This window comes from Plecotus auritus, assembly GCF_963455305.1.
Source record: "Plecotus auritus genome assembly, chromosome: 9".
Taxonomy (NCBI): Eukaryota; Metazoa; Chordata; class Mammalia; order Chiroptera; family Vespertilionidae; genus Plecotus; species Plecotus auritus.
Genome location: NC_137783.1, coordinates 69,095,132 through 69,114,800, shown reverse-complemented (window position 1 = coordinate 69,114,800; position 19,669 = coordinate 69,095,132). Strand labels below are relative to the sequence as shown.

The following is a 19,669-nucleotide window of genomic DNA, read 5'->3' as shown; positions in this document are numbered from 1 at the left end:
CTAGAGGTGCTCCATGCACTTCCTGGTGTTTGGTTGTCCGTTTGGTCATTTTGGATGTTACGGACCCTGGCCTTTTATAATGTAGACTAGTGACCCATGCATGAAATTTGTGCACATTAAAAGGGAATTAATTAGAGGAAATGTTTTAATATTGTTATTTACCCTTTCTCTATAATAGAAGTGTCAGAGATGAAAGAAAATTAGTAAAATGTATATGAAAATCTTCCTCCTGTCAGAGTCTGGGGTGCACCATGGGAACCAGAGTCAAGTTCCTGCCCACCCACGTGTGCCTTGAAATCACGTGAGACCCAGACCTGGCTGGCCCCACTCCCATTGGGCTAGATCCAGACCTGGCACCCCCATCAAGCCCTGCTGGGTGAGGGGTGTGGCCTCAGGTCACCTGGCCTGGGACAGGGGCGGGGGCCGTGGCCTGAGGTCCCCTGGCCTGGGCCAGGGGGTGTGCCTTGAGGTCCCTGTCAGGCCCTGCCGGGTGCAGGGGCATGGCCTGAGGTCCCCCAGCCTGGCACCTGGGCGGGGGGCGCAGCCTGAGATCCCCCATCAAGCCTCGCTGGGCAGGGGCTGCACCCTGGGGTCCCCCGTCAAGTCCTGCTGGGCAGGGGGCATGGCCTGAGGTCACCCATCAAGCCCCGCTGGGTGGGGGGCATGGCCTGAGGTCCCCCATCAAACCCTGCTTGGTGCCAGGGCGGGGGGTGTGCCCTAAGGTTCCCTCATCAAGCCCCGCTGGGTGGGGGGGCACTGCCTGAGGTCCCCCATTAAACCCTGCTGGGCAGGGGGTGTGGCCTCAAGTCTCCTGGCCCAGTGCTGGGGCGGGGGGGTGTGTGGCCTGAGGTCCCCCGTCAAGCCCTGCTTGGGCAGGGGCGCAGCCTGAGGTCCCCCGTCAAGCTCCACCAGGCAGGGGAAGCAGCCTGAGGTCCCTGTCAAGCCCTGCTGGGTGGGGGGTGCAGCCTGAGGTCCACCAGCCTGGCGCCAGGGTGAGGGGCACAGCCTGAGGTCCCCTGTCAAGCCCCACCTGGTGGGGGGAGCGCAGCCTCAGGTCCCCTGCCCCAACCAGCGCCACGCAGCCTCAGGTCCCTGCTGATTGCTCCTTAAGGCTCATTACAGGAACTTGGTCTCCACTGTGGGTGCAGCCATCTTGTTACAGCGTGATGGTCAATTTGCATATTCCCTCTTTATTAGATAGGCTATATATATATTTTTTTTACTGATTTCAGAAAGGAAGGGAAAGGGAAAGAGAGATAGAACCATCAATAATGAGAGAGAATCATTGATTTTCTGTCTTCTGCACACCCCCCACCGGGGATCGAGCCCACAACCTGGGCATGTGTCCTTGACTGGAATTGAACCTGGGACCCTTCAGTCTGCAGGCCAGTACTCTACCCACTGAGCCAAACTGGCTGGGGTTTGTTTGTTTATTTGTTTATTTAAATATTTTTATTGATTTCAGAGAGGAAGGGAGAGGGAGAGATAGAAAAACATCAGTAATGAGAATCATTTATCAGCTGCCTCCCACACACCCCACACTGGGAAATCACACACCTCACACTGGAGATGGAACCAGCAACCCAGGCATGTCCCTGACCAGGAATCAACCATGATCTTCTGGTTCATAGGTCGACGCTCAACCATTGAGCAATGCCGGCTGGGCTCAAACATGTATTTTTTAAAAGAATTGTGATTACGTGGATTTTTTTCATCTTGAAAACAGATGACAAACTAATGGGATCAATAAATACAGTACTATAGCCTGCCAGTGTGGCTCCGTGGTTGAGCATTGACCCATGAACCAGGAGATAAGGGTTCGATTCCTGGTCAGGGCACATGCCTGGGTTGCGGCTTGATCCCCTCCCCCCAAGTAGGGGACGTGCAGGAGGCAGCCAATCAATGATTCTTTCTCATCATTGATGTTTCTCTCTATCTCTCTCCCTTTCTCTCTGAAATCAATAAAAAAATATATTTTTAAAAAATAACTAAACATGGTACTGTAAACATAAAAATAAATAAATAAATAATAAAACAACTGTGATTAATATGTCCATGAAATCAAATGACTAGCAGAAAACTAGAAACTATAAAAAAGACTCACTTGGATCTACTTAACTGAAAAAATACAAGAAATTAAAATAAAGAACTTAAAAGATCAGACATAAAAAAGGAAAGAACTGGCCCTGCAGTGGTGGCTCAGTGGTTGAGCTTCAACCTGTGAACCAGGAGGTCACAGTTCAATTCCCAATCAGGACACATGCCTGGGTTGCAGGCTCCATCCCCAATAGGGGGCGTGCAGGAGGGAGCCAATCAATGATTCTCATCATTGCTGTTTCTATTTTTCTCTCCCTCTCCTTCCTCTCTGAAATCAATAAAAATATTTTTTAAAAAGGAATTAATCAAAGATAATTAACTTCACTTTTGTCGAAAAAAAGCAAGAGCCAAAACAAACAAAAAACTACATTCATAATTGTGATAATTTCATGTGTCAACTTGGAGGTTGTTTCTAGATGAGAATAACATTTAAATCAGTGAGTTCTGAGTAAAGCAGATTGCTCTCCATAATGTGGGTGGGCCTCATCCAATCATTTGAAGGCCCCAAGCAAGAGGAAATCCTCCAGCCAACCGCCTCAGACTTCATTAGCACCAAGGGCTTGTCTTTGGACTGGAACTGCACCATTGACCCTCGTGGTTCTCCAGCCTGCCAGCGCACACTGCTAATTTTGGATTTACCAACCTACTTAATCATATGAGCCAACTCCTTATAATAAACCTCTTTCTAAATATATACAGGGTGTCCCAAAGAAATATATACAAACTTCAACAGCTGATAGCTCAATTTTGAAAATGAAATGTATTTTAATAAACACTGCCTTTATAATTATTCAAAGTGTGTGTATACCTTTTTTGGGGACACCATATTTACATATCCTTTGGTTCTATTTTTCTGGAGAACTCTGACTAATCTATATATATAAAAGGCTAAGTGACTGACCATACGTCCATCTGACCATCCAACCATCCGACCAACCAACTGGTATATATGCCACGAACTGGCAATTTAAAAATAAACCTTGACTCGTGCATGCGCCATATAAAGCTCTTGCTGGCACCCCTTTTGAAAGGGACTTGCTCATTCATTGTAAACCAGATCCCAATAATCCGAATGCCACTAAAATGAAACAAATCGGTATCCTGTTTCCTACATTAGATGCAATGATGTATCCTATTCATTTTCCACATGGTGAAAAAGGCTGGGAAACCGATATTGCATTAAGACTCAGAGACGACAGTGTAATCGACAATAATACTAGATGAACTATAAGGATGCGAGTCACACAAATGCAGTATTATGGATTTCATCTATCCGTCCAGGACATGTTCAATCCTATTTTAAATGCAGGAAAATTAACTCAACAGTATATTGTCGATTCATGTTAAAAAATGAAAGCCAATAGGATAAATTTTATTTAAGCAAACCAATCTAAGTTGAGAGTTGAAAAATACAGTGGTTTGATAGATTATCTCACATCTAGATCTGAAAATGACAATGTGCCAATTGGTAAAATGATAATACTTCCATTGTCTTTTGAGGGTAGTCCCAGAAATATGCAGCAGTGATATCAGGATCCTATGGCAATTGTAATGAAGTATGGCAAGTCCAATTTATTTGTAACCATGATGTGCGATTCTTTGTCCTAAAAATGAGCACGTTCATAAACTAAATGAAGAAATTTTGGAAATACTCGATGGAGATTTTCACGCCTTTTTGAGTGATGATTCCATCTATTCAACGGATGATGCCGAAAAGGAAAAATTTCCCTTAGAATTTCTTAATAGTATTACTCCTTCAGGAATGCCGTGTCATAAATTAAAATTGAAAGTGGGTGCAATCATCATGCTACTGAGAAATCTTAATAGTAAATGGGGTCTTTGTAATGGCACTAGATTTATTATCAAAAGATAGCGACCTAACATAATCGAAGCTGAAGTATTAACAGGATCTGCGGAAGAAGAGGTTGTTCTGATTCCAAGAATTGATTTGTCCCCGTCTGACACTGGCCTCCCATTTAAATTAATTCGACAACAGCCCTGGCCAGTTTGGCTCAGTGGATGGAGCGTCGGCCTGCGGACTCAAGGGTCCCAGGTTCGATTCTGGTCAAGGGCGTGTGCCTTGGTTGCAGGCACATACCCAGTGGGGAGTGTGCAGGAGGCAGCTGATCGATGTTTCTCTCTCATCGATGTTTCTAACTCTCTGTCCCTCTCCCTTCCTCTCTAAAATATCAATAAAATATATTTTTAAAAAATAAAATAAAATAAATTAATGCGACGACAGTTTCCCGTGATGCCAGCATTTGCGATGACCATTAATAAATCACAAGGACAAACTCTAGACAGAGTAGGAATATTTCTACCAGAAAGCGTTTTCGGACATGGTCAGTTATATGTTGCTTTCTCCTGAGTTCGAAGAGTGTATGACATTAAAGTTGTAAATACTTCATCACAAGGGAAATTAGTCAAGCACTCTGAAAGTGTTTTTACTCTTAATGTGGTATACAGGAAGATATTACAATAAGGTTAATCAATTTATCAGTCATTGTTTTAATCAACGTTTTTATATCGTGTTTTTGTTGTTTTTATATCATGTCTTTGTTGTTATATCATGTTATTATTTATTTATTAATCAATTTCTATCTTATTTTCATATACATTTTACTAATTTTATTTCATCTCTGACACTTCTATTATAGAGAAAGGGCGAATAGAGATATTAAAATATTTCTTCTAATTAATTTCCTTTCAATGTGCACGAACCCATGCACCAGGCCACTAGTACAATAATTCAGAAGGAAAGTTATAGGCGATATTCTTCCTCTTTCTAAAATCAATAAATTAAAATTTAAAAAAGACTAAGGCATTTAGCTTGTTATGGAGATAATTCAATGAAATATAAACAAACTACAATACAGTATATCATAGACAGACTGAAAAGCTATAGCACTGCCATCCCTCTCTAACACCAGCACTGCTCATTGCTCTCCAAGTTCCATCCCAAGGAGAAGGTGTATAACTAAAGAGATCTTTATTTATTTTTTAAATATATTTTTATTAATTTCAGAGAAGAAGGGAGAGAGAGAGATAGAAACATTAATGATGAGAGAGAATCATTGATTGGCTGCCTCCTGCACACCCCCCACTGGAGACTGAGCACCACAACCCAGGCATATGCCCTGACCGGGAATGGAACCTGGGACCCTTCAGTCTGCTGGCCAACACTTTATCCACTGAGCCAAACCAATTAGGGCTAAAGAAATCTTTATACCATGGCTTTGAGAAAGCACATTTCCAACAAATCAACTGGTGATACAAAGCCACTCACAGAATGCGCCCTCTACTGGAGGGGTGAAGAAACCTCAATTTTACAGGCCTGGAACCTCAGCACTCCCTGAAATTAGACGTTATCAGAAGTCCACTGAACTTCTGATTCGCAAACTTCCCTTCCAGCATCTGGTGTGATAAATTGCTCAGGATTTCAAACAGATCTGTGCTTCCAGAGGGCAGCTTTTCACAGGAGCAGGAGGCCTACCTGGTTGGCCTCTTTGAAGACACCAGCCTGTGTCGTGCCAAACGGCATCCAGCTAACACACCACATATGTGGAGATTGTGCTTAAGAATCCAGTATGATGCCCTCGCCGATTTGGCTGAGTGGATAGAGTGTCAACCTGTGGATCAAAGGGTTCTGGGTTCCATTCTGGTCAAGGACACGTACCTCGGTTGCAGGCTCCTCCCTGGCACAGGCCCTGGTAAGGACTCATGCAGGAGGCAACCAATCGATGTATCTCTGTCTTTCCCTCTGTCTTCCACACTCCCTAAAAATCAATGGAAAAATAACCTCAGGTGAAGATTTTAAAAAAAAAATCACTATGATGCCCAGCTGTGTGACTCAGGGGAGCATTGACCCATGAACCAAGAGATCACTGGTTCGATTCCTGGTGAGGGCACATGCCTGGGTTTGGGGCTGGATCCCCAGTAAGGGGCATCCAGGAGGCAACTGATCAATGATTCTCTCTCATCATTGATGTTTCTATCCCTCTATCCCTTCTTCTCTCTAAAAAAAATCCTATATAATAGAGGTAATATGCAAATTGACCCTCATGCCCTCACACAAGATGGCCACCCCCATGTGGTCAAAGATGGCTACCACAAGATGGCCAGCAGGGGAGGGCAGTTGTGGGCAATCGGGCTGGCAGGGGAAGGCAGTTGTGGGTGACCAGGCCGGCAGGGGAGGGCAGTTGGGGGGGACCAGGCCTGCAGGGGAGGGCAGTTGGGGGCGGCCAGGCCTGCAGGGGAAGGCAGTTGGAGGCGATTGGGCCAGCAGGGGAGCAGTTAGGCGTCGATCAGGCTGGCAGGGGAGTGGTTAGGAGGTGATCAGGCTGGCAGGCAGGCGAGCAGTTGGGAGCCAGCAATCCCGGATTGTGAGAGGGATGTCTGACAGCCAGTTTAAACCAGCAGTCAGACATCCCCCGAGGGGTCCCAGATTGGAGAGGGTGCAGGCTGGGCTGAGGGACACCCCCCTCCTCCCGTGGACAAATTTTGTGCACTGGGCCTCTAGTAAATAAAAATATAAACATATATTTAAAAAAATAAATTTACTATGATGATTGCCCTGGCTGATGTGAATTGCTTGGTTGGCATCCCTCAGTAGACTGAGGGGTTCCTGGTTTGATTCCCAGTCAGGGCACCTGCCCAGGTTGCAGGCTCGGTCCCCAGTAGGGGGCGTGCAGGAGGCAGCTGATCAATGATTCTCTCATCATTGATGTTTCTATCCCTCTCTTCCTTCCCTTCTCTGAAATCAATTAAAAAAACATAAATAGCCCTAACCGATTTGGCTCAGTGGATAGAGCGTTGGCCTGCAGACTGAAGGGTCCCAGGTTCAATTCCGGTCAAGGGCACGTACCTTGGTTGCGGGCACATTCCCAGTAGGGGGTGTGCAGGAAGCAGCTGATAGATGTTTCTCTCTCATCAATGTTTCTAACTCTCTCCCTCTCCCTTCCTCTCTGTAAAAAAAATCAATAAAATATATTTTTAAAAAATGTTTAGGTTCAAAACTTGTCTAACCTGTTCAACCTTTAGAGAAAATATAACCTTAATAGTCATTATTCAACTGCTTAAACATGCAAATTATTAATGACTAGAGTGATCTTGGTAAAACAGGCTCCATCACAACTGATGGACAATCCAAATTAATTGTGCTGTGAATGGGAAACCTAGGAACATTGTGTCAGAGTAGTAACAGCAGGAACTAATGGCTCAGAATTAAGTTCAAACCTAGCTGAGGCACTAACACCCCTAATTCCTTGGACAAATTACTGAATTTCTAAGGATTACCCATTTGTAAAATGGGGTTATTTTTAAAATGAAAGTTACCTAAAAAATAAAATAGTGATCCTTGCCGGTTTGGCTCAGTTGCTAAGAGCTTTGGCTTGTGGACTGAAGGGTCCCAGGTTCAATTCCAGTCAAGGGCACATACCTGGGTTGTGGGCTCAATGCTCAGTAGGGGATGTGCAGGAGGCAGCTGATCAATGATTCTCTCTCATCATTGATGTTTCTATCTCCCTCTCCCTTCCTCTCTGAAATCAATAAATTTATATATTAAAAATAAAAGTGTTCCAAATGTCAGGAGACAAATAAAACCCCAATTTTGTGTTCGAAAAAGAACTTATATATATGATCTCAACTAAGTCCAAAATGTTAATGTTTTAGAGATAGTGTTGTAAATAATTTTAATTTATTATTCAAACTTCTACCTTACAAATTTTCTATAATAAATATCCATTATTTATATTCAGGAAATAAAGTTTTTAAAACCACAGCACAAAAACTGTAGAAAATAATATTTTATTGAAAGTTTTTCAATTAACAATGGAGCAAAAGTACAATTTGACTCAAATCTGCCCAACCAGCCTCAACTGCTATTGAAAGAACTCAAAACACACAGGACAGGGTGGGACCCTTAGGTTTCATTTCTGCCAATGTGGCAAAAAAAGGGGGTGGGGGGACAGACAGACACAACCAGGCTCTAGGAACTGAGGTGGCAGCCCTGGCTCCTGCTACAGATACAACACTGGAGGCCAGGCTCCCAACATCAGCCTAGTGGGTAAAGGGCCCCCATTCTAGCCTCTCCCTTCACCCACAGGCCTGCCTCAGAGAGGTGGCGTTTTTACATTTACACCATGTTCTCTCCTTCCCTAGGTCTTGGGATAGGGACTCACAGTAGAAAGCACGCTTTGGTCAGCCCAGGGGGTCAGGGGATGAGGGAAAGGCTGTCTGGGAGGGCAGAGGAGAAAGGGGGCAGGTAGTCAAGGGACATGGAGTACCAGGCTAGTACAAAGAGGCAGATTGACAGTACTTGCAGGATGCTGGCATTCCATGCCAGCCGCTCCAAATGGCATTCCTGGCCGAGTCCACAGGTGGGAGCTACAGGGCTTTCACAGGGCTCAGTCCTGGAGAGGTGGCTGGATTCCCTTCCCTTTCTTCGCCTATGCTGGCCACTAGGCATTGAGCGTGCAGGTGAATTGACTTAGATTTCTTTCAGCTAGTCCAGATGGAAGGGCTTTGGGCAGGAGGCTGCCTAACTCACAACAGCAAGCCAAGGAAACCCGAGGAAGAGGAGCAGTGAGCATGGAGGGTTAGGGAAAGAAAAGAGCGGAGGAGAGAAGAGCATGAATAGGCACTCAGAGAGCAAACCTGGGGACCAAGGTTCTGCAGACACTGGCTGCTGTGTGACCTGGATTGGCTGTGGAGGGGAAGGAGAACAGGGGTGATGACAGAAGACGGGGGACTCTAAGAACCAAGGACATCCTTCCACTACCAGGTCTGCCAACACTGACGACCATTCTCTCATACCCACAAATAATTAAGATAGAATAGTGACTTTTCCCAATTTAGGGCCCGGGTAGACAGAGAACCAGGGGATGAGATTGGGGGACAGAACAATTTCAACTGTAAACACAGTACTGCTCTGGAAGAAACCAGTGAGAGAAATGTCTCTTCCTTCCTCGTATCCGCACCTCCAATCACAGGTGCACAAAAGGAACGTAAGCCTCTGAGGACAGGACTAAACCCTCCCCCAACCCGCGATGTTCAATAAATAGGGGTGGTAGGAGAAGGGGGTGGGAAGGAATGTGGAACTGGAAGGTGGGGGTTATAGTTCATCATTCTTCAAAGCTGGCCTCTGTCCTGTAGGCTGCTCCTTCTGTTCAGATTCTGTTGGGAGTTGAGGAGACAAAGGAGCAGCAGTAAAGGTCACTGGCCTCAGTTCTGTGCAGATATTTCCCCCAGACCCTACTTGGCTTCCTGGCACCCCCCACTCCATCCTCACCTGCTCCAGAGCCTTCCAACTCCAGAGGCTCCGTGTCTGCTGGCTCAGATCCTGCTAAGGGAAGGAACAGTTTAGTGTCTGCAGAAAGAAGGGACTAAAGCAGTAGTTGGCCAACTTTTTCTGTAAAGAGCAGAGAGTAAATGTTGTAGGATTTGTAGGCCACACTCAGTCTCTGCATTTTCTTTTTTTTTTTTTAAATAACCTCATGGGCTGTCCAGAACCAGGCTGTGCCTGCCCATTTGCCAACCCCTAGGCTAAGCGATGTCCATATTCCCAGTTTCCCCAACTCACGAGTCTCTTTCTCAGGTTCGGGAATGGGTTTTGCATCTTCAGTCTGGCCTGAAGGAAACCCAGAGTAAAAATGTGATGCCAGAGGGAAAGGAAGCTTTCTTCTGCCCTGGAGCCAGGCACCCTGCCTCACCTGGTGGGGGGATGATCCTCTCCCCCTGGTCACTGGCACTGGCATTGAGTGGAGGTTCTGCCCGGGTTTCATTCTTATCCTTGGGCTTGGGCCGGGGCTTGGCAAACTTGGCCTTGTTGAGCAGATACTGCACCTCACGGTCCAGGGCCATCATCTTGGCTTCGATGTCTTTGGAGAGCAACACTGGCTTCTCTGTGGTGGGCAGCTTGGCCTGCTCAGCCAGGGTTGCATTCTTCCAGGCCTGTGGGCGAGGCCAGCACAGCTCAGAGCTAACAATGGAGATAGCAGACATCTCTGTCCCAGATGAAATTCACCCAAAACTGCCTCAGGTTCTTCCCTCGGACCTCCAATCACTCTGTCGCCTCTGGCCATCAGCCCCACAGGGGTAAGCAGACTCCTCAGAATGGCATTCAAGGCTCTCCACAAGGGAGTCTCCAACTACACATTTCTGGCTCCTATCCTACTGTTTTGTAGCTCCAGCTGAACCACTTGATTGTTCCCTTCTCTTTAAAAAAAAAAAAAAAAAAACACGTATTTTTTTTATTGATTTCAGAGAGGAAGGGAGAGGAAGAGATAGGGACATCAATGATGAGAATCATTGAATGGCTGCCTCCTGCACGCCCCCTACTGGGGATCGAGCACCACAACCCGGGCATGTGCCCTTGACCAGAATCGAACCTGGGACCCTTCAGTCCGCAGGCCAACTCTGTGCCAAACCAGCTAGGGCTGATTATTCCCTTCTTGTCTCTTCACTTCTGGGCTCTGGTTCAAAAAATGTCCCCACACACCCAAACAGTTTCTTCACATGACAATTCCTTCTCACCTATCCAAACCCCAGCTCACGCCCTAGCTCCTCAAGCAATCCTTCTCTAACCTCACAAGGATGGGCCCTGTTGCTCCAGTTTGACCACTCCTGGCTCTAACCCTTGTTTAGGATCAATCAGACATGACCTCAAATGCAACGTCTTTGCCTTCCCACTAGCTGCTAAACCAGGGGGCAGAGGCCTGCCGAGTCTCTACCTCTCCGCACCCCGGTGCTGCCTAGGATGGTACACTTTGCCAGGTAAGTAGCCAGTTAAGTATTTATACAGGGATTACCCAGGTCTCATTGATGACTCTCTCTAAGGTTGTCATCTCCACCTCAGTGAAGATCTGGTCCATCTCTGGGATAAGCCGGGCCCCCCTGGAAGCCAGAGGGGAGACAATCAGCTCAGGAGGAAGTGGGGCCCAGGGAGTGGGTGTGGGTAATGGGAAACTGATGGGAACGAGGTCAGTGGGCGTGGCAAGACTGAATAAGAAAGAAAGGGCTAAGGAGCTGCTCACTTGAGGAACATGCTGGAATGGTTGAGGAGATTATCAAGGGCAGACAGCCGTTCAGGCCACTTCTTACGCTCTTCCACCCGAAAAAACAACGTTTGGCACAGTTTCCTCAGCTCAGCCAGCTTCTCCTTCAACATCTGGAGAGGGGTTGAAAGGATAACAGGATAGCCCTGAAGCCAGCCCCGCAACCTTCGTATGGCCTCATCCCCCGGCTCTTCTGACCTCCTCCGACCCTGGAAGGAGACTCCTATCCGCCCACCGTATCCGGGGAGACCCCTCACCACTGTGGTGGCCCCAAAGCCTTCATCCTCCAGCCAAGTGGAAGCGGCACTTAGTCTCCTGGAGATCTCCTCGCGCTGCTCCTCAGTGGACACTTCCTGGTACTCGGGTTGGTACAGCTTGTCCTGGGGAGGTGCAGCCAACAGAGGGCGAGGCTGAGTCAGACCCTCCCAGACACAGGCCCAGGGCAAGCGTGACGCCCACCCTACCAACCTGGGTCTCAAAGATGAACGCTTCCAAGCTGTTGGCAGCTTGCTCCCGCGCCTGCTTCTCTAGATCTCGGGCTGTCAGGTCCTGAAGTCTGCGGGACAAATGGAGAGATAGGCAGAGGGAGAGGCATGCACACCGGAGGCACCACTGTGATCCTGCCCGCCTCCAAAGGCACACGCCTCCACCCACACACACACACACTCAGTCTTGACTTACTTCTGTGCTGAGCGGGCCAGCTCGTCCTCGGACAAGTCAGGTAGGTCCAGTACAACCAGCTCCACCCTGACCTCCTCGACCATCCTCTGCTTCCGAGAAGGCTTCTGCTTCTTTTCCTCCCCTGGGGCTGGAGGAACACCCTCAGACCTTGCTTCCCCTTTGTCACTTGGCTTCTGTGGAGAGAGATGAAGATGTCAGGACAAGCTCAGGCCCTTCTATCTCCACAGCCAGGGATCCAGGGGAAGAGAAACAGGCAGAGATCTGCTCCCTTCACCTCTGGGTCCAGCCTGGAGCTTACCTGGGCCTCAGACTTGTCCCAATTTTCTTTGTCTGTAGCCTTTTCTCCCTCAGGGGCCACACTGCCCTTAGGCTCAGGGGGTGAGGGCAGAGAGGTGTCCTCCACTGGGGCCTCTCCTTCCTCCCGGAGCTCTGCTTGCTCTGCAGGCTCATCCTTGCTCCCCTCAGCAAGGCTTTCCTCTTCCTCCTGGGAAAAAAATCACAAGCCACAGAGGACAGTCAGGACCTAGGGAGCAAGACCAGCTTCCCAATGCCAGGCCCCATGGCTCTGAAGGGCTCTCAGCGTGAAGACAGACAGGACAACTGCAGGGAGACAGGCACTGGGCGGGTTCAACTGCAGCCATCTGGTCAGACGAGAGGGTCTGGAGATGAGGGGAGTGGGCTGAGACCTTGAGCACAGGGACAGCTCAGAATGCAGAGTGGCATATGGTTACTTGTCATGGGCTGAGGAGGGAGAGCTATGAAATCCTAGGCAGTTGGGACACCCACTCATTCCCTGTCCCACATACCAGCTCCCAGGCTCTCCTGGCTCCATTCTGGGCTTACCTGACTGGTGCTGGTACCATTCTCCTTGGTATCTGCTGTGGTGCCACCTCCAAACAGGCTGGAAATGGTGTTGCCAAGTTCTAGGGGTAAGAAAGCCCAAGGACTCAAAGAGGACCCCAGCAGTGACCCTGCCTCCTCACTCCAGGGCAAGGCGTACCCAGCTCCCCAACATGTACACAAGTATCGCCCCACCACCGCCCCGGTCTCTCCATTTGACACACACACACACACACACACACACACTCGCGTGCGGGCGCATCTTACTGGTCAGAGTCGATTCTTCTTCTGGGCTGTCTTCCACCAGTGTCTCAAACACAGACTCCACCTGAAAACACAGTTCAAGATGAAGAAACACACGTGTTTTTGCCACAAACCTCCTGCCTTGGTAGGTCTGTGATGCACATCCATGACTCCCAGCTATGCTGGCTTATTCTCCCACCGACCTTCTTCTAAGGGCTCTTGGATCAAGCCCCCTGCCCCACTTGGATTATGGGTCCTCTGAAGACAGGTCACAGCTCCCTTTTTGCCCCCGAGCCCTGCACTTCTCCACTGGACAACAGAATGGGCCATTGTTTTCCACACTATGCTAGAAAGAGTTTAGCCCTCAGAATTGTTCTTCAAAACTGGGTTCGGCCACTGTATAGACCCGGACATTTGCAATGCCCATAAGCATTTACAGGCTAAGAAAGGCCACATCACATCCATGATGGTTAACTTCACTTAAAGCCAAGATTCATCCACTCTGAACCTTTCTTGTTTCTCATGTTCTAGAAAGGCTGGGGGGCTGGGCCTTGCCGGCACTCCTGTGCGCACCCTGTCCAGGCTGAGCACGCCGCTCTCATCCAGATTGAAGTGAGCCTTGATGCCCTTGGACTCAAGGCCGGGGTACTTCCTGAAGCTCTCGCCCACGCCTCTGAGCTTCACTGTGGTCAGATTCTGGGAGCCAAATACCCTGGTTGGGAGAAAAGAGCAGTTCAGGGGAACCCACTCAGCCTGTCTCCAGCTCTGACTACACAGCCTTCTGGCACAAGATGCTGAGGCCCTACCCTAGGACACACTCAGGAGAAGGGCAGCACCCTCTAGAAAAGATGCTTACCCCAACCCCAACCCCACTGACTGCTTCCCCTGGGTTAGCCCTATAGGCCCCAAGCCCTCCCTCCCCAGAAGCTCCACCCTGCCCCGCCCCAGCCCCTCACCGAAGATCCTCGGGCCCTAGGAAGCCCAGGTCACCATAGTTGATGTGGAAGTTGAAATCATGGCTGTAGCGGTTAAAGGTGATAACTTTGCGTTGGGGGTAGGGCCCCATCCGGGAGAAAAGAACACGCTTATTGTGCTTCAGGCTGCGAACCCCAGGCTCCTCCTCGACCTCCCTGGTGAACTCAACCTACACAGCAGGCAGAGGAGGCACAGGGGAGAAGCCAACAAGTCCGGGGTAAGGGTGGGTGAAAAACACTGGCTGGCAGAAAAACAGAGAAACAGACTCCAGTGGACAGAAGGGGAGATCACACATGGAGCGGGGAAGGGGGCTTGCCGCCGAGCACTCAGACTAACTCACCAGGATAGGGTAGAGCACCGCATCTCGGACTATGAACGGCTTCACCTTGAAGGCTTTGCTGAGCGCGGCTGCCTGGTACACAGCCCCCATGGCGGCTGCTTCGTCTGCATTGATGTTCTTCCCCAGCTCCTCCCTGTCAAAGTCCCGAGCCTCAGGACTGTCTATTCTGTAGCTCCCAGCCTGGCCTCCCTCCTCTCAGCCTTCCAGCTGCTCAGCCCTGCAGTCCTAGCCCCACACTCACTTGCCCACAGCCTTCAGCAGCACCTCCTGAACTTTGGGGACCCGAGTGGCCCCACCCACCAGAATCACCTGCTCAATCTCATCCTGCAGAGGGAGAAAGAATGTGAGATGGGACAGCAAGTAACAGACTCCTCCTCAGCACTGACTCTGCCTCTAATGTTCCTGCTCCCTCCTCCCACGAACTAATCACCTCTATCCCACCTGCCTCCTGCCCCAGGCCCGCCCCCCACTCCCCACTCACCAAGTTCATTTTGGCACTCTGGAGGGCCTGCTGCACAGGCCCAGGCACCCGCTCAAATAAGTCTGCACACAGCTCTTCAAACTCCGCTCTAGTCACCTTTGCCTTGAAGTCCATGTCATACATGAGGCCCTCGATCTGGAGAGGACAGGAGTGTCAGAGTTCTCGCCCAGGCCCTGCTTCCTGGGCTGGCAGGCAGGAGTCAGGGAACGGGACTTCCCAAGGATGGCAGGAGGCATGGGGAGAAAGGCTGGGCCACACCAGGCACAAGTAGCCTGGTGCGCCGATAGTGGGTCTTCCACCCTCTGAGTGAGGAATATTGCCCTCAACCAGCAACATGTGGGCACCTGTGCCATGTGGTCAGCATTGGCACTCAGGACAGTTTTGACTCGATTAGCTTCACGCAGCAGTTTGGCCATGGCACGGGGGTTCTCCCTCACGTCCTTTACGCTCTGGCCCTTGTGCTGCTCATTGAAGAGCCCAGCCAGGTGCTCACGCAGCCGGAGCTCCATCTCCAGGCCTCCCAGAGTGCGGTCAAACCTGCTCAGGAAAGGGAACAGAAGCAAGTGGGAGTGGCCCCCTAGACCCCCTTCACCTACACAGAGACCTGACTCTCATCCCACACGGAGACCCTCAGGGACAGTTCACCCGCCCATTCATTCCACTGCATTTACAAGGCATCAACTATGTACTTGTCTCTGGGGATGTAATTGTGAGAAGAAAGATGGGGTTCCTGCAGACAAGGAGTGTACAATCTAGCAATCAAATAAATGGGACATTTTAACCACTGCACGTGGTTTAAAGGAGAGGCAGACAATGCAGTTACAATCTATAATGAGCAAGTTCAGCTATTTCGAGATGTTAGGAAAAGTTCTGTGAAGAAGTGAGCTTAAGCTGAAACCTGAAGGATGGGTTCAGTTAACTAGTGAAGAGGAAAAGACATTCTAGACAGGAAACAGCCTGGGAAAGATCCTGAGAGCATGGTCAATTCCCAATGAGGGCAAGTATGGCGGAAGCTCAAAGAGCAAGAGGCTCAGGTTTAGAGAGAAGCACGCTGGCATAGCCTTATAAGCCAAGGTAAAGGTTCAAAGCCACTGAATGGTTTTTGAAGAAACTTGTCATAATCAGGCTGGCATTTTGGAAAGAGCCCTCTAGCTAAAATGTGAAGGAAGACCTGGAAGGAGCCCACACTGGAAGCAGATCTTTGGAATGCTACAAGTTAAGAGGTGATGGTAGCCTGAACTAGGATGGTAGTAGTAGAGATGGACGGAAAATGATGGGTTCAAGAAATAAGATGATGTCAGTGGTAAGTTATTTAAGTAAACTGGAATTGGTAAGACAGCAACTAGACTGAATCTGACACCCTTCATATGGCCTACAGCCTTTGAGTCTTCTTAGAAGTCAGTAGGTTCCCTGCCTTTCGATCTTCCCAAACTGTCCTCCCTGCCTCCACCCTCCCCTTGCTTTTTGGCAGAAGTACCCTACAGTGATGGACAACGCTTTAACCAGACAGCATTCCTGCAGGGAGCAGGAAGGTGAGGCAGCTGCCCCTCCAAGCAGGGCCCCCGACCTGAGGGTCTCTCAGCAAGCAGCCTTCCTCCCAGAGCCCACCTACCCGACTCCCTGGATCTGTAGCTGTGGCTGCATCCCCGCCTCCTTAGTCTTCACTGTCTGGTAGGTCACGATGGTGCACACAGTGCTGCCTGAGCCCATGTCATAAAACATGATGTTCTATAGAGACATCAAATCAATTGTCACAGGAACCTTATCCAACTCCAGGGTGCCTGCCTGCTTCCATGGGGCTGTACCAACTCGCTACTAAAAACCCAATGGCTCCACCTGGCTGGAGTGGCTCTAGTTGAGCGTCGACCTATGAACCAGGAGGTCATGGTTCGACTCCCAGTCAGGGTGCATGCCGGGTTGTGGGCTCGATCCCTAGTTTAGGGTGTGCAGGAGGCAACCAATCAATGTATCTTTCCGATACCCCTCTCCAGGAAAAGGTAAGATAATAAAAGACATAAAGGAAAAGGCCTGGGTCCAGCGACTCAAGAGTCCTCATTGCCCCTTCCCACCATGTCTCATTCATCCTTCACTCTTTATTCCTCCTTCCATCCTGCGGCCGGGGTACACACCACTCAGTGCCAACAGGTCCGCCATTGATGTTTCTATCTCTCTCCCCCTCTGAAGTCAATAAAAATACATATTTTTTAAAATTGAAAAATAAAAAAATAAAAACCCAATGGCTCCAAAAGGGGCTGAGCAGAGCAGGCCTGTGCTAACAAGATGCAAGATGTGCTAAGTGGCCTCCATCCTCAGAACAAGTCACCCTGCAAGTCTGGTCAGAAGTTCCTCCCTGGCTCACCTGGGCAGTGGTGTTGATATCTTTCCGACGGAATACACCGTAGCTGAGGGCCGTGGCAGTGTTGTCATTGATGAGCTGCAGCACTTTGAGGCCAGCCATGCGAGCAGCTTGCAGCACAGCTCGGCGCTCGGCCTGATTGAAGAAGGCTGGCACGGTGACCACTGCATCCTTGATGGGCTGTTCTACAGAGGACAACAGAGCAAGGTTCCACCAGCCCTATCCCTTAGACAAGCGTTGTCCAGTCTTGGAACGATTGACATTTTGGACTGGATGGATAATTCTTTGTGGTGGGGGCTGTCCTATGCATTGTAGGGTGTTTGGTGGGATCCCTGGCCTCTAATCACTCACTGCCAGTGGCAGCTCCCCAGTTGGGTAACCAAAAATGTCTTCAGACAGAGCCAAATGTTCCCTGGGAGACAAAATTGCCCCCATTTGAGACCCTAGGGAACCTGGCCACCATTGGCCCCATCTTGGCTGCTCACCTGCAAAGTCTTCAGCCAGGGAACGGGAGTAATTGAGAACCATGCCCAGTACCTCTTCAGGTGAGAACTGCAGCTGCCTGGGGGGAAGGAGGGAGTTAGAGGGAGGACAGCCAGGCATGAAGGGAAGGCAGCGTCTCCAGCAGAGCACTCACGGGCTGATTTGGAAGCGCACAGTCTGCCTCTGCGGGTCGAAGCCTAGCTCATGCTCTGGGAATCGCTCTCTGTAAAGGGCCACATGGGGGTTATCCTCCTGCTTCCCCAGGAGCTGCTGGAAGTAACGCAGCGTAGCCTTTGGATTCTTGATGGCCTGAGAGGAAGTAAAAAGGAGCAGAGCATTAGGCTCCAAGCCCACCATCACCTACCTGACATCAGAGCTTGATAAGGGAATGGCCTCAGGTCTGTCACCTCCTCCCCTCTGCTCACCACTCTGAGAAGGAGTGGGCTGCTAGCTCACCATGCTTGCTGCACTGTCTCCAAAGAATCTTTCATTTTCCTTCAGGGTCACAGTCACTGGGGTTTTCCTCCGGGATTCTCTGAGAAACAGACATTGGGCCCAGGTGCCCTTAGCAGGTGTGGCCCCAGAAGCCTCAACAACACACAGACAAATCACTCACACACCAAAGTCTGCTGTGGGCACTTTGAAGAACACACAGCAGCTCAGAGCCCACACTCCCTCTTTCCCCAGCCCAGGCACTGGGGCTGCCCTCACTTGTTCAGGACAATTTCCATGGGAACTCCAGGTTTGACGATGGCCACCTTCAGGGACTCGCTGCCCAGGTCCACAGACATCACTGCCAGCATGTCTGAAGGGGAAATCCATTTGTCAATTAGTCCCTCTTTCCCCACCTTCCTGAGGCACCTCTAATCAAAGCACACCCCTTTCCAGGAGAAGGTGAGATAGTAAAAGACATAAAGGAAAAGGCCTGGGTCCAGCGATTCAAGAGTCCTCATTGCCCCTTCCCACCATGTCTCATTCATCCTTCACTCTTTATTCCTCCTTCCATCCTGCGGCCGGGGTACACACCACTCAGTGCCAACAGGTCCGCCAAGAGCACAGCCATCAAGACCCAACCAGCTCGCCTCCTCTGCATCCTGAATGTGGCTGCCATTGTGCCCCTGGGGAGTAGAAAAACAACCCTTGTAACTGGATGCTCTGAGCGAAGGAGACAGAACCTCATCCCAGAACAGAGACGCTTTAAGGTTCATACCTACTCCATGCTCACCCAGGGCAGAGCAGCCTGCATCCCCTTCTCTCCCTCCTGATGAGGACTAAGCCTCCACTCACCCCCGGAAGTGCCCAAAGACTCAGGTGAAATAGCAAGGACAGGACACGGGGACCAGACACTTCCTATTGCACAGGCAGTAACGGCCGCCCCAGTGCACTGGTTCCGCTGTCTGACACCTGGGCTCAACCACTTCCCCACACCTCCACGTTCCCACACGGGAGCTCCCCGCCGGGCCGGAAAGCCAGGCCGGGCCGGGAGGGAACGGAGAGGCGGTGACGTTGAGGGAGGCTGGGATGCTCGAGGGCCTGTCTATTCCTCCGCACCCCTTCGGGTAGTGGCCCCAGCCCGCCGCCTACATGGACGCTGTGCGGGGAAGTCAGGTGCCTCGCTCAGCGAGTCCGGCGAGCCCGGAGTCCACTTAAGCCTCACCCGGCCAAGGCGGCGGCTCCCCCTGCCGGAAACGGGTCCCAGCCCACCCCTAGGGCGTGGGGGCGCCCCAGGACCAAGCCGTGGGGAGTCAAGCGCCCCGGTGTCCGTGCGGCCCTCGTTCCCACTCCCGACCCACTCGCAGAGCCGGCGCACTGCCTTCCACCCCACCGCCACCCCCACCCCCTACCTCGGCCTCCGCTCCAGCGGGCCCAGCTCCGGGACAAACACGGCGCGGGCGCAACCACGAGGCCGGCAGCGCTCCCCCAGCCCGCGCCCTTCACGACTCCCTTCGGTTTGCAAACTGTTACATTAGCCACCGACCTCTCGGCGGCGTCTCCCACACCAGCCGCCCGGACGCGGCGCACGCTCATTGGAGCCGCCGCCGCACCGCCCTGCGCCGCGCGCCAGGCCCCGCTCCGCCGCCCGCCGCGCGCTCCCATTGGGCCACGTCCTTTGCCCGCCC

At 50.5% G+C, this 19,669-nt stretch overlaps 1 protein-coding gene across 8 annotated transcripts; it reads right to left on the bottom strand.

Annotated features, from left to right (window-relative positions):
- Positions 1–7,883: 7,883 nt before the first annotated feature.
- On the bottom strand, positions 7,884–19,659 carry HYOU1 (hypoxia up-regulated 1). Of its 8 annotated transcripts, none has more exons than XM_080687508.1 (26): positions 19,528–19,631; positions 18,576–18,667; positions 18,261–18,354; positions 18,006–18,084; positions 17,704–17,858; positions 17,552–17,628; positions 17,070–17,251; positions 16,323–16,438; positions 15,055–15,247; positions 14,711–14,845; positions 14,471–14,553; positions 14,230–14,362; positions 13,871–14,058; positions 13,488–13,626; positions 12,939–12,999; positions 12,675–12,754; positions 12,130–12,315; positions 11,832–12,004; positions 11,619–11,706; positions 11,408–11,530; positions 11,130–11,263; positions 10,905–10,989; positions 9,807–10,047; positions 9,677–9,724; positions 9,386–9,439; positions 7,884–9,270 (listed from the first exon to the last, which is right to left on the bottom strand). In XM_080687508.1, exons 1-26 carry the CDS (start codon positions 19,575–19,577, stop codon positions 9,209–9,211), a joined length of 3,051 nt encoding a protein of 1,016 aa, XP_080543634.1. In that variant the 5' UTR covers positions 19,578–19,631; the 3' UTR covers positions 7,884–9,208. The 8 variants fall into 8 exon arrangements, with proteins under 8 accessions (XP_080543634.1, XP_080543635.1, XP_080543637.1 ...); XM_080687509.1 differs by having other exon boundaries at positions 9,386–9,436; XM_080687511.1 differs by having other exon boundaries at positions 19,394–19,595.
- Positions 19,660–19,669: the final 10 nt, after the last annotated feature.

Coding starts and splice junctions, on each gene's coding strand:
- HYOU1 (XM_080687507.1), bottom strand. CDS start 19,646: ATGGGAGCGCGCGGCGGGCGGCGGAGCGGGGCCTGGCGCGCGGCGCAG. Junction 17,629..17,703: donor GTGCGCTTCCAAATCAGCCC/GTGAGTGCTCTG, acceptor CCTTCCCCCCAG/GCAGCTGCAGTTCTCACCTG. Junction 9,437..9,806: donor GAGGATCATCCCCCCACCAG/GTGAGGCAGGGT, acceptor TTCCCTTAGCAG/GATCTGAGCCAGCAGACACG.